Raw genomic sequence first — 20,279 nt, 5'->3', positions numbered from 1 at the left:
TTCTTTCCATCATCAATGTATTCACCATTCATGGGATCAAGCCTACAGGCAATACTATTTTATGTTGCCATTTTGGTGGTGGTTTCATAATAATAAGCAGAAATGAGGTTCCAAAGAGAGCCTCATTGGGAAAGAGAGACACATTGGGAAGGGAAAGGAAAGATGGAAAACCAAATCTAAGGCTGTATATCCAGGGAATGAGGAAAACGGCACCAATGTTGGGGTGTGGCAATAAAGCTCATTATTGCCTTCTTATGGGGTACTTCACATATTAGAAACAAAATCAGTATCTACAATGAGTTAAAACTTCTTTGGGAAACAGCCAGGCAGTGAGGGGCTGTATCTGGTTCCCACGTGTATGCTCTGTAAATCCTCTGAGACCTGACAGTACTGGTGAAGGGAACGGGAGGAGTGAGCTGTGTGTCCTTTGGGACAGGACAGTTTGGCACAGCCCCAGGCGGCAGCAGTGTGGCTGGTCCAGACCTAGGCTCAGCCCTTCTCTTTCCAGGATGTTAAGCCCTGCAACAACATGTCCAGCACAGTGGTTGGCATCACAGTGAGAAGAAAATTTTCCTCCACCCAGTGCCACAGTAGCCTAAACAGGGTTCAGGTCTGTGCCCAGCTCCTGAGAATACAAAGGCTAGTTCAGAGCAGCAGAATGAGAAAGCCAAGGCAGGAGACACTGTCTTGGGAACACAGGGTCTCATTTTACTATATCCTTCATTTTTTTATTCTAAATTTGTCACAGTCTGAATCAATTTTCTGAGTGAATTTCTATATTACTCATTTTCCATCACTGGCAGTTGATTTCTCTAAGCTTCTTTTTACAGGGCTCCAGGGAGCAACTACTCACCTATCAGTAGGAATGGAGAATGAAACAGAAAAAAACCCTAGACATTTCCATGTCTTTTTTTTTCTTTCTTTATGAAAGGAAAAGGCCATCATTATAAGAAAATTTAGAAAACATAGAGAAGTATAGAGAAAAAAGTTCAAATCACCCATTCTTCTACTTTGAAAAATTTAATGTATTTTTGAGTTGAATATGCCTGGATTTTAAATTTCAAAATTGTGATTGTGCATTATAGAATATAACATCCTGTTTTTTATTTGTCGTTATATCTCATGTTATTAATTCTTTTAAATATTTAGTTTAGTTGTACAATATCGTTACATTTGAATGTATACTAATATATTTGATTATTGAACATTTAGATTGTTTCCCGTTATTTATTTAGTTGTTATACATAATACTATCTCGAGATTGTTTTCACTAGTGTATTTTTTATAAAGCAGTGAAATTACCAGAACATCCACAGCAGGAGAAATAGGAAAGAAATTAAATCAAAAAAATCTTTAATTCACAAACTTGTCCGTTGTGTAATAACACACAGATGCTGTTCTATTGACAGAACGTGAATATTTGCTTATATTTTCCCATCTGTACTGACCAAACACACTCTTACCTAATGTTTTTGTGGCTCATGGATGCCCATGCTGGAAATCTAGTTAGGGATTAGCATACATTCCTTAGTCATGGAACATGGTCAGTTTGTCCAAATGGGACTAAAAATCCTATTTTTTAATCATTTTCTAATCAACTAACTGGATTCCATCAGAGCCCAGTTACCTGAATGCAGACAGAGAGAACTCAGAGTTGGGGTTACTCAGGGTTAGGGTTTTGTCGGAGGTGACTAAAAGACAAAGACAACAGATTTTGCTCCATCAAGAAGACTGTAAAGTATTTACTTGTATTTTCTTCACTATGTGTTTTTACATTTGACTATTTAATTCATCTATAAGTTATTTTAGTAGCAATTATGCGATGGAGCTCCACCTTCACCTTTTTCTCCTATGACTTGCCACCGTATTTCCCCGAAAATAAGACCTAGCCAGACCATCAGCTCTAATGCATCTTTTGGAGCATAATTAATATAAGACCCGGTCTTATTTTAATAATCAATTCCTTTGATTATTTTAATATAAGACCAGGTCTTATAATGTAATATAATATAATACTCGGTTTTATATTAATTTTTGCTCCAAAAGACACATTAGAGCTGATGGTCCAGCTAGGTCTTATTTTTTGGGAAACGTGTCATTTACCTTAATGTAGTTATTTGAATAATCTGTCCTCTTCTCACTATTTGGAAACATCACCTTTATCATTCATATGTACCTGGATCTGTTATTATGTATATACTTGAGTCTCATTTACATTTTGAATGAGCTCGCTACTTTACTGTCAGAAGGTAAATGCTGTTTTCTTTTCACTCCAGTTTCCATAGTGCAGACTCTGCAATCACTAAGAGATGAAAAACTGCTCCAGGCCATGAGTGGCCTTGCACCCAGCAGCCTCCCGGCCCAGCAGGAGGTACTCAGAACGCTGGCTCTCCTCTTAGCTGGGGATAACAATGGAGTCACGGAGGCTGTGAGGCTCTACCTGGCAGCAGCTGCCAGGAACGAGCATTTCAGGGAAAAGGTAGGACACAAAATCATGGCCATCAAGCCCAAAGCGTGCTTAATTTCCTGTCATTACCATTAATATTTTGCCATTTTTATTTTATAAAAATAATTTGCTTCCGCTTATTAGTAATATATATTCTGTAAAACAATTTAAACTACAAAAATATGCTGTAATAGCTAAGTACATACAAGTCCAGCCCCCAGAGAAAACTATTAAAAACTTAGTGTATATTTCTTCAGATTTTTTCTATATACCTATATGCTAACATATGTACTTATTTTTCTTAAATGAGATTATACTGTTCTGTTGTGTAACTGATTTTTTAAATGTAATATGTCGTGGCTATTTTCCATGTCTACTTCATATTGATCTACTTCATATTGATATTCTACTTCATATTGATCTACTTCATTCTATTTGATAGATTATTGGCCTTTCAGGGTATGCATATCCCATGATTTATTTTCTTATTCCATAGTCATGGACATTTGTGTAATTTCCAACTCTGAAAAATGTTATAGTGAACATACACGTGTGTATTCACACACAAACATTTTATGAGTAGTTTGGGGTCAAGTCATCAGACTATTGAGTCAGAGTTAGAATATTTTTCATTTTAAAGCCACCACTCTCATCATTAGGGAAGAGATAGTTTATCTCTTCCTTGGCTTAATTCAACTTCCACCAAAAATAAACATATGAGATTACATCAAACTAAAAAGTTTTTTCACAGCAAAGGAAACCATCAATAAAACAAAAGGGCAGCCTACTGACTAGGAGAAGATATATCTGACAAGGGGTTAATATCCCAAATTCATAAAAAACTCACTCAATTCAACACCAAAAAAACAACCGAATTAAAAAATGGGCAGAGGACATGAAGAGACATTTTTCTAAAAAGGACATACAGATGGCAAACAGACATATGAAAAAATGCTCAACCTCACCAATCATTAGAGAAACGCAAATAAAAGCCTGACCTCACTGCAGTCAGAATGACTAGCATCAATAAATCAACAAACAACAAGTGCTGGCGAGGTTGTGGAGAAAAGGGAACCCTCGTGCATTGTTGGTGGGATTGTAGACTGGTGCAGCCACTATGGAAAGCAGTATGGAGGTATCTCAAAAAACTGGAAATGGAACTACCATATGACCATTCCACTCTTATGTATCTATCCAGAGAAATCCAAAATGCTAATTTGAAAAAAATATATGCACTCCATATGTTTATTGTAGCGCTATTCACAATAGCCAAGACATGGAAACAACTGAAATGCCCATCGGTAGATGACTAGATTAAGAAACGGGTACATTTATACAATGGAGCATTACTCGGCCATAAAGAAGAATGAAATCTTACCATTTGCAACGATATGGATGGACCTAGAGAACATTACACCAAGTGAAAAAGTCAATCTGAAAAACACATACTATATGATCTCACTCATATGTGGAATCTAAAGAACAGAATAAATGAACAAGCTAATCAGAAACAGTCTCAGAGATATAGGGAAAAAACTGATGGTTGTTAGATGGGAGGGGGTGGAGATGAGGGAAAAGGTGAGGGGATTAGAAAGTACAAATTAGTAGTCACAATATTGCGACAGGGATATGAAAGACAGTTTGGGGAATATAATCCATAATGTTGTAGAGATTTTGTAGGGTATCTGATGGACACTTGTCTTATTAGGGAGACCACTTCATGGATGGTGTCTGACCACTGCACGGCACACCTGAAGCTGAAGGTGAATAATACTGGATGTCAACTATAATTTAATATATACATAATCACAGGATGTGGAGTACAGCATAAGGAATATAGTCAATGGAATTGTAACAGCTGTATAAGATGTCAGAGGGGTAGTAGATTGGGGGAGGAGGGTTATCACTTTGTGAGGGGTAGAAATGTCTTAACTATTACATTGTTTTGTACACCTGAAACTAATTTTAAAAAATAAAATAAAATGGTCAGTGAAAAAAAAATTCAACTGCCACCAGGAGTAACAGGCATCTAAAATTCATGCACATTGGGGCCCAGTCCAAGCAGAGGGGTTGGTCCTCTGGGAGCACCTTACAGTTTGAACAGTCATTCTAGAAACTAACTTACATCAACCTTCAGATAGGCTCAAGAAATTAAACCTGGCCTCTTCTTGTCCATGGAAAGGTCAAATGTTGAACTCTAAAAAGAGTTTACGTTTCCTAAGGCATTACCTAAGCTAGGGTACAGTAGGACATTTGTGTGCTGATAAAAAGATAGTCCATTCTAATACCATTTTGGTCTAAAAGCATGAACTCCATATTGCTCTTTCTTTCTTTCTTCTTTTTTTTTTTTTTTTTTTTTTTTTTTTTTAAGATTTTATTGGGGAAGGGGAACAGGACTTTATTGGGGAAGTGTGTACTTCCAGGACTTTTTTCCAAGTCAAGTTGTCCTTTTAATCTTAGTTGTGGAGGGCGCAGCTCAGCTCCAGGTCCAGTTGCTGTTTTCTAGTTGCAGGGGGCACAGCCCACCATCCCTTGCGGGAGTCAAACCAGCAATCTTGTGGTTGAGAGGACGCATTCCAAACAACTGAGCCATCCGGGAGCTCAGCGGCAGCTCAGCTCAAGGTGCCGTGTTCAAGCTTAGTTGCAGGGGGCAGAGCCCACCATCTCTTGCGGGACTCAAGGAATTGAACTGGCAACCTTGTGGTTGAGAGCCCACTGGCCCATGTGGGAATCAAACCGGCAGCCTTCGGAGTTAGGAGCACAGAGCTCCAACCGCCTGAGCCACCGGGCCGGCCCCATATTGTTCTTTCTTACAAAGTTCTGGTCTTTTGGTGAAATTAGCTCAAAAGGCTGTTCTGGGGGCCAACTACCCACACCCCCACTGAAAAGAGAGGAGATACAATTCACATATGATAATATTCACTCTTTGGAGTATATAACTCAGATTTTTAGTATATTGAAACCAAAACCAATTCCCGAACATTTTCATCACTTCGAAAAAAAATCCTATACCCATCAGCAGTCATTCCCATTGCCCCCCTCCCTCCAGTTCCTGGCAACCACTGATATGTCCTCTGTCTCTATGAATTTGCCTATTCTGGATGTTTCATATGCATGGAATCACATAATATGTGGCCTTTATGTCTTGCTCTTTCACCCAGCATGTTTTCATGGGTCATCCATGTTGTGGCATGTGTCAGAACATTGCTTTTTATGCTGAATAATATTCCATTGTAGGAACAGACCACATTTTCTTTATTCATCAGTTGGTTGACATTTGGCTTGTTTCCACTTTTTGGCTATTATGAATATCATAATAATAAATGTCCCATTTCACTTCAACTTTTGCATAGCTACCATCAATTGGTTTTTGACCTCCAGGGTAAGTGACTCTCTTCTGTGAGTGAGAGCATCTTGTAGCTTTCTTATGGAAACATTTTCTAATGTTTCTTCTCTGCAGTTCCTTCTAAAAAGTCTTAACAGTTCTACTAGACCCTAGGGTCTCTTAAAAGCCGGACTAATAACTTTGCATCCTCCAACTTCATATTCTCCAGAGTTCGTGACCTGCTAGCATATAAAGTATCAATGTATTGAATAAAGAGACAGCTCTTTTAATGAACATGAATTTTTTTTATTAGTTTCAGGTGTACAAAACAATGCAATATTAAACAGTTCACCCTCACAAAGTGATAACTCCCTCTTCCCCAATCTATTGCCCCTCTGACGTATATATCTATTACAATTCCATTTATTATGCTATGATATACTCCATATCCCATGAGTATATATATACATATATATATATATGTTATAGTTGACATACAATATTATTCAGCTTCAGCTTCAGGTGTACAGTATAGTGGTCAAGCATCTACACCGTCCATGAAGTGGTCTCCCTAATAAAACATACGCCCATCTGACACCCTACAGAATCTTTACATTATTGATTATATTCTCCAAACTCTTTCATATCCCCATGGCAATACTGTAGTTACCAATTTATGCTGTCTAATCCCTTCGCCTTCTCCCTCATCTCCACCACCCCTCCCTTCTAGCAACTATCAGTTTTTCCTCTATACCTCTGAGACTATGTCTGTTTACTTTGCTCATTTATTGTTCTTTAGATTCCACATATAAGTGAGATCATATGGTATTTGTCTTTCTCCAACTGACTTATTTCATTTAGCATAATGTCCTCTAGGTCCATCCATATTGTTGCAAATGGTTAAGATTTCATTCTTCTTTATAGCTGAGTAATGTTCCATTGTATAAATGTACCACAGTTTCTTTATTTTTTAATTATCTTAATTTTTTAAATTTTATTGGGGAATATTGGGGGACAGTGTGTTTCTCCAAGGCCCATCCACTCCAAATTGTTGTCCTTCAATCTAGTTGTGGAGGGCATAGCTCAGCTCCAAATCCAGTCGCCATTTTCAATCTTTAACTGCAGGGGCCACGGGAACCGATCCGGCAACATTGTTGTTGAGAGTTCGTGTTCTAACCAACTGAGCCATTCGGCTGCCTCTGGAGGCTCAGTGGCAGCTCGTTGTCTTCAGTCTAGTTGTGGAGGGCGCAGCTCACTGGCCCATGTGGGAATCAAACAAGCAACCCTGTTGTTCAGAGCTTGCACTCTAACCGACTGAGCCATCCAGCTACCCCCCTCCCCAGTTTCTTAATCCAGTCATCTACTGATGGACATTTTGGTTGTTTCCAAGTTCTGACTATTGTAAATAGCACTGCAATAAACATAGGGGTGCACATATTTTTTCGAATTAGCTTCTTGGATTTCTCTGGATAGATGCCTAAGAGTGGAATTGCTGGGTCATATGGTAGTTCCATTTCCAGTTTTTTGAGATACCTCTATACTGCTTTCCATAATGGCTGCACCAGTCTATAATCCCACCAACAGTGCACGAGGGTTCCCTTTTCTCCACAACCTCGCCAGCACTTGTTGTTTGTTGATTTATTGATGCTAGTCATTCTGACTGGAGTGAGGTGGTATCTCCTTGTGGCTTTTATTTGCGTTTCTCTAATGATTAGTGAGGTTGAGCATTTTTTCATATGTCTGTTTGCATCTGTATGTCCTTTTTAGAAAAATGTCTCTTCATGTCCTCTGCCCATTTTTTAAATGGGTTTCTTGTGTTTTTTGGTGTTGAGCTGAATGGGAGGGAGTTTTGTAAATTTTGGATATTAACCCCTTATCAGATGTATTATTGACAATTATCTTCTCCCATTCAGTAGGCTGCCCTTTTGTTTTATCGATGGTTTCCTTTGCTGTGAAAATACTTTTAAGTTTGATGTAATCCCATATGTTTATTTTTTCTCTTACTTCACCTGCCTGAGGGGATATATCAATAAAAATATTACTCAGGGCAATGTCTGCAAATTTACTCCCTATATTTTCTTCTAGGAATTTTATGGTTTCAGGTCATATAGTTAAGATTTTAATCCATTTTTAATTCGATCTCGTATATGGCGTAAGGAGGTGGTCCAGTTTCATTTTTTTGCATGTCAGGCCAGTTTTCCCAGCACCAATTATTAAATAGACTGTCTTTACCCCAGTGTAAATTCTTGCTTCCATTGTCATAGATTAAATAACTATATATGAATGGATTTATTTCTAATGAACATGAATTTTAATAGTTTTTGTTTTGGGGTGTTATTTTTTTCCCTGAAGGTAGTGCAAAATATCTTGTTTTATGTGTAGTTCATCTCAGGTACTAAAAATGATATATACCTCTAAAACCACAAACAAATCAAAATGCCCTCATGATGTCCTTCCTTCTCTTCCAGGCCTTGCTCTATTATTGTGAAGCACTAACAAGGACAGACCTCCAGCTCCAGAAGGCAGCGTGCCTGGCCCTGAAAAGCCTGGAGGTAATGCCTAGCCTCAAAGCCCCTCCAGTTCAGCTTTAAGCAAGACTAAGCCAAGAGCAGTAACAACATCCTTCCACATGTAGAAGTGCCCATTTTAGCATCATTTCTCACCTCTTTTGCACAGTATATTAGTTTGGGGTCCTTTTATTTTTCTTTTCCCAGAAACTAAATGTGACTTTTTTTTTTTTTTTTTTTAAGATTTTATTGGGGAAGGGGAACAGGACTTTATTGAGGAACAGTGTGTACTTCCAGGACTTTTTTTTCCAAGTCAAGTTGTCCTTTCAGTCTTAGTTGTGGAGGGTGCTGTTCAACTTCAAGTTGTTGTCCTTTCAGTCTTAGTTGTGGAGGGTGCTGTTCAACTTCAAGTTGTTGTCCTTTCAGTCTTAGTTGTGGAGGGCTCAGCTCAGCTCCAGTTCCAGTTGTCACTGCTAGTTGCAGGGGGCGCAGCCCACCATCCCTTGCGGGACTCAAGGAGTTGAACCGGCAACCTAGTGTTTGAGAGCCCACTGACCCATGTGGGAATCGAACCGGCAACCTTCAGAGTTAGGAGCACGGAGCTCCAACTGCCTGAGCCCCGGGGCCGGCCCCCTAAATGTGACTTGGTTTTTGTTTTATTATAGTAAAAATGTTTCAGAAAACAGTTATGTTTTTCAATAGCCCAAAGGAATTAGTTTGCCTCTGGGTCAGTACTAGAAAAGCATATCTCAAAAGAAAGATGACATGATGATTTCACCATTTACTGTGTATAAAAAATAGCAGGGACACATAACATTTGTAAAGAAGTTCTAAAACTCAATGTACCAATAAATTTCCAGATTCTTTCCCATGAACTCTTTTTATTAAGCAGCTTACAATCTTAACTGTCAGGTGTTCGTGAAAGAGCTAAAATGTAAATGAAAAAAGAAAGCACTGAAAATTCCCAACATTAACGAGTTTACCTTTTAGTAGTCAAGATTTAATGTTTAACCTACCTTAATCACAAAAAATAAGACTAATTACTCTTGAGAAAAGAATGAGGAGGCCACACCTTAGAGCTTGCTAAAATCTTGGATGGGTGCTTGGGACAAGGGGTCCTGCAGGCCTGTCTGGAAGTGAAGAAAGGGATTAACACATCAAAAGAGAAAGTTAATGACCTGTAAAGAAAAACAGCTCTGGGATATTTTGCCTTTTGTTACTTGGTCAAAAATTTACTTTCCCATGGCCAAAAAAATCCACAGTGATTGCTATTTATTTGGGTGCTCTCCTGACATACAGTCCCATCTTAGTAATGATAGCTGTGATACAGAATTAGTGTAAATTAAGACATGAGGATACAGTGATCTGTATCTGTGCTGTGGATTTTCACGCCGCACAGGTTACAGTAAAAACTACAATATTAAACTCTAGCATATCCTAAGTCTGGGAGAACCAATTCCTCCCCTTTTTCCCTTTCTCCAAGACGATAGGATCATTTGGGCTGATTAAAAGACCTCTTTCTAAACCATCGCCAACCCTCCAACTCAGTGGGGTCTGTGCAGCATGCTGTGAATACCAGGGCAGACTCAGGTCTTCATCCACCCAAGCCAATCAACACTGGTTAACTTGTCAGGGAAAAATTAATGATAGCAAGCAGACACCTCACATTTTTCTTTTCTATTATCAAACTGGAAACAACCTTGAGATTGAAGTCCTCAAATCAAGTGGCCCTTCAATGTTAAGTCCCCATCTGTCTCACTGGGTTAAAATAACCCAGCATCTACACTCCAATTCACCATGTTCTGGCATCCAGCACTGCCACTACCACTTCATAGGCCTAGCTTTCTTCCTCGAAAGAAAACCGTAATTTGTCACCCATTATCAACTCCTCAAAATCTCTGCAAGAACATTTGGTTTTGTAGCAGGCAGTTACTTCTTCGACCTGCTCTAAATAGTGCTGTTGATAGTGACACTGCCAGGCTCTCTTCCCCCTCCACATATTCTCCCTGGGTAACATCTACGCCTGTGTCTTTATCATCTATATGCTAATTAATAACTCCCAACATTTTCTGTGCAGGTCTTCCTGTCCTATTATCCAGCTTTCTGTTGGATATCCCCACTAGGAAGTCATCTCAAATCCATCCATCTCACTCCCACCTCCAGTCTTCTGTTTCTCAGTGGATCATACAACACGGAGTTTGTTGTATGATCCACTCTTTATTCCCACGCTGTTCACCTGGATTTGAACACCCTTTCTACCAATCTCTCTTGCCTCCTTAGTCTGAACGCCCTTCAGTCCATCCTCTCCACTGCAATTAGAATGCTCAAAATAAAATACAAATCCTGCTTAAATCTCTTAACATGGCTTTCCATGATCTTAGCATTAAATCCAAAATTCTTACTGTGGCTTATCAGGCCCTCCTTGATTTGGCCCCTGTCACAAGCTAGTCCCCTTGCCTAGAATTTGTTTCCTTCTCCCCACCTCCAAACACACTGTTGTGAACGGGATGTGGCTATCAAAGTAGCAGTCTCACACACATTTGTGTCTTTCCACAATGTCAGACTTTATTAGAATAAAATCATGGATCTAGACCTACTGACTCAATTTCCCACAGGCATTAACCAAGGCTCCGGCCAGAAGATAGCCTCCAGTAGTCAAGATAGAGCGGTGTCACACAAGAGGGTCACACAGGTTTGAAAGCAACAGGGTTAGGCAAGGTAAACAGTCTTACAAAAGAAGGATGAGAGTCCGGTGTTCAGCGAGAGTCCTTGCGGTGCTGGGGTATGTAGCGTTGGGTGACAGGCCGGGCTGGTGAGACGGTCAGGAGGCAAGGTTTCAAGCGCTCCGTCTAAGACACATGCAGGTGGCAGCTGTCACTTGTCACTTGCCGCCTGAGTGATGGGCTGTCTGAGCTCTGATTTTATGCTCAAGACTGGGTGCAGTGCACCCATGTGCAGTCCAGTAAAGCTCATCAGCAGTCCAATACAGCGGTCCAGATGGTCATACTTCACACTGTGTCTGAAGTTATCTGGTTAGGGCATTCACTGGGTATGCCTTTCACGGGATGCACTGGCAAAACTGTCACTTTATGACTGACAGAGATATCAAAATTATTAAGAGTCCATTTTGTGTTCATAATTAATGCTCTACACACACACACACACACACACACACACACACGTACACCACATGCTCACACATGGCTAACTCCTCTAACATATTACTTCCTCCATTAAAATTTCTCTAAGCAGACCAGATTATGTTTCTGTGTTCTTCACTCATACCCCAACTCAGCCTATTGTTCATTGTAGTAATTATTTTATTTGTTTAACAATCTGCTGCTCTCCTAGACCGTGAACTCCTGTGGGCCAGGACTGTGTCTTATCTGTGGCTGAATCCCCCACACCTAGGAACTGCCTGCTTCATAGAGTGCTCAATAAATGTGGAATAAACAAATAGGAGAATTCCCATTGTTGACCTTTATTCTCCTTCTCTAGAATGGCATACAAGCTAAATATTAGGAATTCTTAAATTAGAGATGTTTTGAAAGCAGTGAGATACAGTGAAAAAAAATCACGAGAAATGGATTCTACTTTGAAAAAGCAAGCTAGTCACTCCCTTTCTCTAGGCCTGGAGTCCTCTGTGCAATGAGGGATTTAGCTGATCAGAGCTCCTGCAAGAACGAGTCCTGGGCTCCATCCCAGGAAATTCTAATACAGTAATCTTGGAGTAGCACCCAGGAACCTGTACTTTTACAAGAGCTCCTGACACTCAGCTAGGTTTGGGAACCCTGGGTAAGATGGTTTTAAAGTCTCCACCGCCTCTGAAATGCTGTCTCATGCAACCCCAGATACATATGTCAGAACACAATTTTAATGGTTTTCTCCCTGTAGGCTACCGAAAGCATTAAAATGCTGGTAACCCTGTGTCAGTCTGATGCTGAAGAAATCAGAAATGTCGCCTCAGAAACTCTCTTGTCTCTTGGTGAGTTTTGTTTACTTTTCACTCTCAAAAGGAACTGTTAGGAGAAGTTTCATGTGTACTGTTTTAGCAATCTTCTCCCTATGGCTATCTGTGGGCACGCACACACATACAAAGTAGAACTGATCCTTCTAGTCTCTCTCCAGCTCCTGTTCTGTCTGGAGGCTGAGGGTGAGGACTGCTCTGTGAAGCCTTTCTATATTGTTCGTCGATCAGTGCACTATTTGGACTCAAGAACATAGACATCAAACCCTAATCAGGAGTCCAAATTGGATGACCAGATTGCGGTTGACACCACCTGGAAGACAATGATTGGCTGAGGTTTCCCAGGAGGCAGCAATCCCCCAGGTGTCACCACCTCACCCTAACTCTAGGGTTAACCGCTGATTACCCCGCTGGCCATCCCACCTCATCCCTGACGCCAAACAAAAGAATTGAAGTATTCATTTTATTCTGGAATATCCACATAAATCTTCCCCTTCACTTTCTAAAGGTTCACGTTTAGCAGGTTTCATACTTTTATTCTTTTGGGGAGTTGGGAGGGTAGAGAGAGGCTTTTTAAACTCTGCATAAAAAATATAAATAGTTGTTATAAATAATTTTACTACTACAACATACTCATAAAGTGTAAAAACTAGACTCCTACAAGTCCTCAACTATAATTTGGTCAATAGTAGTTGGAAAAAAGCCACCCTACTTTGACTCTAGTAGTTTAACAACGTAAGGGAGAATCTCCTAGCATTTATAATCACCGTGAAAAATCACATTCATTGTTAGTTTTTCTTTCGTATAATTACCAGTTCAATAAGGCTTCTTTCTGCTATTGAATATAACATTCCAGGCACAGAAATCTTAGCCAGCATGTTTGTTTAAAGGATAAAACAGTTATTCATTATGGCTATATTCGGCATAGAAATTATTTAATTCTCTAAAAATGTGCCCAAGGTATTATTAGTTTGAGTTCTTTTTATTCCTTCGTGTTCTGAAATAACAATGAAGGTTAGCCAGATGTTTATAAAGCACAGTCAACCATGTGTCTATTTCCAGTGTAACCTAAGGAAGCTGACGCCTGTTGAATGTGCCCAAGTCACTTCAGCTGCACATACATCTCCAGTAGTCACAAACCTGCTTCACCTTAGCTCTTTACATACGTGGCTACCTGCACCCAGCCCCCATGCCCTGTCCCATCACCAAATCATGGCTGAATCACCAGGGGCGCTTTAAAATATACCCATGCCTGGTCCACTTCCAAAGATTCTGCTTTTGTTGGTGTGAGGTGCACCTCTGCAATGTGACTTTTAAAAGCCTCTTAAGTGATTCTTTCAGACTTTTGGTTTACTGGAAGGCTTCTGTTTCCAGAGACTACAATAGATTATAAAATCCATGATTACACTCTTTTTCTAAAACCCACTAATATCGCTGTATTTCCAGCATTTCATGAATCTTTTTACTTTTTTCTTTTTTCACAATAAACTTCCAATTGAGCACAACTAATTATTTCCATCTTTGTCTCACTTGCATTAAATGTAGTGGCCTGCTTCTTACCACTAGTTTTCTGTACTTCATTTTCCCATTTTCTAATAATTTTTTTAAATAAGAAAAATAGAACAAAACATTCAAATAATTTACAAATACATATTGGCTGTTCAAGATAGTACTACTGACAAAACTGAACTAGCTATTGGTGGTAGACATCACCACGTTTACATTACAAAGGGTAATTTTTTAGGTAAAGTTTGAAAGCCTAAATTTGACTTTTATGAAAGACCATTTATATATACTTTATGAAAGTATATATATATATATATATATCTTTTATATATATCATTTATATATATCTTTTATGAAAGATCATTTATGTATAATATATATATGATATGATATGAAAGGTCATATAATGTATAGAAGTAAAAGTTACGTAAAAGTTCAATGCACTGAAGTCAAAGAGCAGTCATATTGAAATCCCTGATGCACTTAAAATATAATCCATGTGGCTTCTCAGGAATAAATCTATTATGTGAAATCATTAACATCACATGCTCACAGGTTCTATTTTGTTTCACACCCTGGCATTCTTTTAGTCTCTGGCATTAGCTCAAAAGTTCCTGGTTTTTCAAAACATTACCTAATACAAACAATATAATTAATAACAACAGAAAATGACTTTCCTTACCTAAACCTAACATTAGCAAAAAACAGTAGTCCATACCTAAGCAACTGGTATTAATTTATTATCCTGAGTGATGAATTAAAAAGTTAAGTTCAAATTGGTATTCTTTCTTCCTGTTGTATACCCAGGAGAAGATGGGCGGCTGGCATATGAACAATTGGACAAATTTCCTCGAGACTGTGTTAAAGTTGGAGGTCGTCATGGAACTGAAATAGCCACAGCCTTTTAATCATCAGTTAGTTCTGCCTAACAGCTGTCTTAACAAATGGCCCCTTTAATCAAGAGGGTGCTGTGATTTACCTGAAATGTGTTTAAAAGTTGAAGAGTTCTGTTGAGGTCGTCTGGAAATCTAACATGTTATAGAAAGAATTCAGTCCGGTTTCACAGTACCCATGTACTTTTCCTTCGGCTAGTACAATAGCGCTGTGTGTAATTTAGATTACATCATTGATTGCATCTGACAATACCTAGTGAAAGAGTCTGTCGTATCCAATATGTATGGAATTTTTAAATAGCCATCTTTGTACTTTTTTGGAAGTTCTTCTAGTAGGTGAAACAGTCCTGTGATACTTTGATAAATATATATACCTTGCAGTTTTTCTGTCGTGCTCTCAGGGTTCAGTGGCCCCCTTAGTTACCTAATTTCACCTTAAACGCAAAGCACAAATAATTTCTTCAAATAAAAATTTGCCTGCAGAACCTGGTAAAATGACATTGTAAGAATTTAATGTTTTTTAAATTTTTTTCAAGCCTCCACTATTTCTTTTCTTCATCCTAAAAATTCCAAAAGCATGTTTCCATTATGGTACAAAGACGGGTAGATGAGTATGAACTACCTTAATAAGATTATACCCATACTCATTTAAAAAAAAAGACGCAACATTTGAATTTTTTTAATAAACAAGAGCTTTTATATTAGGTTGGTGCAAAAGTAATTGTGGTTTAAAAGGTTAAAAATTGGAAAAATCGCGATTACTTTTGCACCAACCTAATACTTTTACAATAGAGGTATTTTGCTGCTAAGACTAATCAAAACCAAAAGCCATTTATTCAGAAAGCTGGGATGCTCTTTGAGGTGGAAGAATACCAAGTTGGATGGAGCGGAGCAGACGGACATTAAAAGTGGTCCTTGCTTCTGTAAAGGTTACCAAGAGATTAGGAAGAAGACCGCCCTGAGGTATAGTTACTACCCGAAGTGAGGTCACTCCCCACTGCAAGGATCCCTTGGCCAAATAGGGCCAAATAGTTAAATAATAGCTTCAATTAATTGCTCGAATCAAGGTATCAAGTCCATTAAATAAAATATAAGACCGTTCAGTAGCTCCTATTAAATAACTTTTCTTCCTCTTAAGAGTATATGAGGTGGGATATGCCAAGATATCAAAATAATATGTGTGAGTGGACCAAACTGTGGAATAATAACTACTCTGGATGTTTTTGTATAAAATACCATTTAGATGTCATTTTAGCAAGACCTTTAAAAACAACTCATTTTGAAGTGAAAATTGTTTGCCAGGCTTCCTGGCAAATAGTCTTTTTAACTGTGAAGTTATGTGTATATGTTTGTATATTTATAAATATTATATATATGCATATATCCTTCATTTCAAAAGTACATTGTACAGTCTATAGTTGGTTGAAATGGTTCTTTTTATAGAAAGTCAAATCACAAACATTAGTATTTTGTTTGGTTTATTTTTTGAATATTGCATGAATAATTAACTCCATTATCTTTTGTATTCACTTCTGCATTTTATTTTGGTTTAAGGGGGTGCTTTTAGTATTGTGGCATTTGTATTCACCAGTTTCAATCATGTGTTAAAAATTATTTTTGAATTACTAGTCTCATGTACAGTCTGCTTTATTTTTTCACATGCCTTTGAGTTAGTATACACACAACACACTACACCTTATTCTTAATTTGAATTTATTCTTACCTTGAAATTCCTTCATCTATAAATGAGGATAATATTCACTTCTCCGATTTTTTGTAAGACTAATTGGAGAAAAATGAAACTGCACTCCTTGAGGGTAAAAAGCACATTATTGGCACGTGTTCCCAGCCGAAATCCCCAGCACACAGTACTTCCCCGATTTGTGTATTCCATTCTATTGTGTTGCTAAGTGATGCGTTCCAGAGTTCTTGACTGTTCTGTTACTGCCAGTGGTATAACCGAAGCACCATTGGCCTTTCTTACACAATGGCCAAGACCCGTGTTTATTATGTGCAAGTTTGGACTCAGATTTATCAGTATTTTGTGGGGCTGTATCAGTGCCTCCAGAGATTCTGTAGTATCACTGTTAAGGTCCTTTTCAGTAAGAAAGAGGAAGAACATATCCCTCCAGCTGAGAGTATTTTTCACAAAGAAAAAATTGTAGTACTTGGCCATATGTTGAAGAACAAATCTCTAGCCATTGAGAAGAGGGCTCAAGCCGCCTATAGAATCGGACTGTTGACCTTCACAGGTACCGACTTAACCAGCTGTGCTAAAATAGGGGTTTCAAAATCCTTGTGCTTGTTATAACACTTAGTGATTTTCATAGCTCTACTCTTAAAATTCCAATGACATTTCCTTTGCCTAAATTATTAGTTTGTCTTTGTACCACCAAAGATATTACCAATTATTTTCTCCTCAAGGATTTCATGTTTTAAAAGAACGCATCTGTCAAATAATACTGATTGTTCTCCCACTTTTATTAAAAATATAGTATATACTGGAATTGACTATCAAAGTTCTCATTATCATAAAAAATCCAAGAATCTACACTAAGTTGATATAATTCCAACCTAGCAATGTGATTCCAATAGCGTAAAACTACTTGATTTTTTTAACTTGTAAAACTGCATTACAGAGAAAATAGCTTAGAAAAATCATTAAGAACTTAATGCTCCTAAAACACCTGCCAGGAAAGCCAATAGGTGCATCTGTGAAAAGCAACGATGAATATATACTTGGCTAGAAAATTAAGTGGTAAGAGATTTTAACACACACCACTCTAATGATTGTCAAATCCAAACTCACTCCTAATAAATTTCAGGATATGTAATGAAATTTTATAGTCCTTAACTACATCTAATTAGAAGCTCCGGTTGGTAGCTGTGTCATAAGATCTTTTTTTTTAATGGGAAAATGAGTTACTTAGATGTAGTTTGATAGACTAAATCTTTCAAAGAATGGTATCCATGAGAGAAAACAACTGCTGTTTTCAAGGACCAAGGGGTTCTAGGTGCCAAAATGGCTGAGAGCCACTGGCACAGAGCTAGAGAGAATACAGCAAACACAGAACTCCCATGTAAAGGAGGGGTAAATGACACCCACCACACCAGGCAGACTCAGTTTCTTACATAGCTGTATTCCCATTTAGGGGAAGAGCTAGCTAATTATAAAAGGATCAGAACCCTTTATGTTATTTAGATTTAGCTGTACTGGTGGGAAGGAAAGGGCTTGTTGACTAGAACATTTTTGGGATCGCGGTAATTTTGCAGTGGTAGTGCAAGTAAGAGAAATCCAATCCCGGTCAAAATTCCAGTGCCTAGAATCTGGCCAACTATGGCAGCTACTCCTCACCATCTAGTCTTCATCCCATGCCTTCTTGGAGTTTGAGATTTGAACTAGGAAGTTCTGAGATGCAGTTATATAATGAAAGTAGAGTCCAGGACCAGGTTAGGTCAGTAACCAAAGCAAGGAAAACTTTGTAAGGTCATATTGGTCCTAGATCTGCAAGAGTTGGGTTTAGAAATTTGTAAGAATGGGTAAGAATGAGAATGGCAGAGCAATGGACTCACGAAAAACCTCTTATGCTAGATCCAGCTTTGCATCTCAGCCTTTTGGTTTTGTTTGCTCTAATGCTCTGGAATTTTTTTCAAATACTGAAGGCAGAGAATCAGGAATGAGGGAGATTTGCTAGGTGAACCAGCCAGGTTTCCTTCACCTTGAAATACGGACTCCTGAATGCTTCATGAAAGACAACTGGCAGGCAGGAATCTTTCAGTGCTTTTCATATGACTCTTAGCAACACACATTTTCTCATCCTCACAGCAGCACACAAGACGGGGGAAAAAGAGGAAAACTCCAAGTATCCAAAGTGTCAGTATATAGCAACAAGAATATGAACACATGAACACAGCATGTCACTAGCTTACTAAATATACCAAAAACTTCTGAAAATGCAAATACTTGTTTTACAGGAGGACCAACTGCTGGGAAATTTGCAGCTGAGTACATGAAAGAAGTAGCTCACTTGCTGCAAAATCACAATATGGCACCAAAAATAAAAATCCAGCTGCTCCAGAGTGTAGCATGTTGGTGTTACTTAAACCCTGTCAACCAGAAAAGAGCCAAACATCTGCAGTTTATTCCCATTCTGACTGGTATTTTTGATAACAGACTTGAGTCTACCATCAAAAGTGAAATCAACAACCACCTCCTGGTTAAATTTTGGACTTGCTACGTCCTCTCTGTCATGACATGCAATAACTTGTCTTGCATGCAGGAACTTAAAGACTGCAGCACTTTAAAATATCATCTGCAGATGTTGGCTAGTGAGAATTGGACTGCATGGCCTGAGAATTTTGCTGAGGTACTGTATTTCCTAATCGGTTTTCACAGGAATTAACTTCTCTAAATCCAGTTCCATGACGCAGCTATCTGCAACACTGGAAAATTGAAATAAATAATAAAAGTCAATATATGACTCTTCAGTATTTTCTTTTAAGTAGCTGAAAACTTCCATATAAATTTCCAGTTACTGCAATAACCAAACATATGAAAAGCAGTTTAAAATTACCTCATGGAAATTAATTTTATAAAATGGGAATTCACGGGAAGATGTATTACCTATAGAACTATGAAGAGCAATGGTTCATTTGGATTAGATGACATTAAGCCAACACACCCAGAAATGCCAAATCCTAACCCAACCTGTTGTAGTGGACACTGACTGCTGCCCCACTTGTATCCTTTCAGCCCTATTTCAGTGCAGGTCTTCCAGCTGCCATATCTTGGGGCTGAGATCGTTTTCTGTCTACCAGAACATAGTATGATCCTATTGCACACCAGGCCGACATTTGTTGACATTTGATATCTAATTGAAAATCAGACTCATCATTTAAATTCTAACAAATTTTTCATCAACTAAGGTCAGTTCCCAGGTGTTAGAAACTTAATATCCATCCCCCAAGTTTCCTCTTGAAATCCATCCCCAAAACCACCCCGACATTCCTAGACATGTACTCCCTTTTCTCAAACTACAGTTCGAAGTTTTATTTTACTTAAATGGAAGCATACAGTAGGTACTCTTACCTGGTTTCTCTCAACATCATTGAAACCTATCCAGGTTATGCACACCAATCATCACTTTTTTATTGTTGAGCAGTTTTCCAATGTATGGATATGCCACAATTCGTTGATTCATTCACTTGCTGATGAACATTTTGGCTATTACAAATAAAACTGAAAATTTGCAGACTAGTCTTCACATGCACATACGCTTTCATTTCTTAAATACCTAGGAGTGGAATGACTGGGTCACATGGAATGCATGTTAACTTTTAAGAAATTGCCGAACATTTCTATAGCATCTATAGTCTTTAACACTGCCACTAGCACTGCAGGAGTACCCATTGCTTCACATCCTGACACTTGGTATGATCACATTGTTTTTTAAACCTCAGCCATTCCAATAGGTACACAACAATATCTCACTGTAGGTTTAATTTGAACTTTTCTAATCACTGGTCATGTTGACATCTTTTCATGTGCTTACTCGCTAACTATATATTCTTTGGTGAAGTGTCCAAATCTTCCCCCAACTTTAAAAATAAGGTTGTGTACTTATTCAGGTGTAAG

At 38.4% G+C, this 20,279-nt stretch overlaps 2 protein-coding genes across 5 annotated transcripts in view; both read left to right on the top strand.

Annotated features, from left to right (window-relative positions):
• Positions 1-16,277, top strand: part of RIPOR2 (RHO family interacting cell polarization regulator 2) — a 115,293-nt gene extending 99,016 nt beyond the window's left edge. For all 4 annotated transcript variants that reach the window (XM_081026656.1, XM_081026657.1, XM_081026659.1 and 1 more), the window contains 4 exons: positions 2,277-2,479; positions 8,240-8,323; positions 12,173-12,263; positions 14,559-16,277. In XM_081026656.1, the coding sequence (XP_080882782.1) occupies positions 2,277-2,479; positions 8,240-8,323; positions 12,173-12,263; positions 14,559-14,659 (479 nt within the window). In that variant the 3' untranslated portion in view covers positions 14,660-16,277. The remainder of the gene's footprint in view (positions 1-2,276; positions 2,480-8,239; positions 8,324-12,172; positions 12,264-14,558) is intronic.
• A 211-nt stretch (positions 16,278-16,488) lies between these two features.
• On the top strand, positions 16,489-19,175 carry ARMH2 (armadillo like helical domain containing 2). Its single transcript, XM_081026676.1, has 2 exons — positions 16,489-16,896; positions 18,620-19,175. The coding sequence occupies exons 1-2, from the start codon at positions 16,632-16,634 to the stop codon at positions 19,045-19,047; spliced, it is 693 nt and encodes a 230-aa protein (XP_080882802.1). The 5' UTR covers positions 16,489-16,631; the 3' UTR covers positions 19,048-19,175.
• The last annotated feature ends 1,104 nt before the right edge of the window (positions 19,176-20,279 follow it).

This window comes from Rhinolophus hipposideros (genome assembly GCF_964194185.1).
Source record: "Rhinolophus hipposideros genome assembly, chromosome: 19".
NCBI lineage: Eukaryota > Metazoa > Chordata > Mammalia > Chiroptera > Rhinolophidae > Rhinolophus > Rhinolophus hipposideros.
This window is presented reverse-complemented; position numbering and strand designations above follow the sequence as displayed.

Excerpts from the sequence above, each read along its gene's own strand:
- ARMH2 (XM_081026676.1), top strand. The coding sequence starts at position 16,632 with ATGGCCAAGACCCGTGTTTATTATGTGCAAGTTTGGACTCAGATTTAT. Across the intron at positions 16,897-18,619 it reads CGGACTGTTGACCTTCACAG|GAGGACCAACTGCTGGGAAA; the intron begins GTACCGACTTAA and ends CTTGTTTTACAG.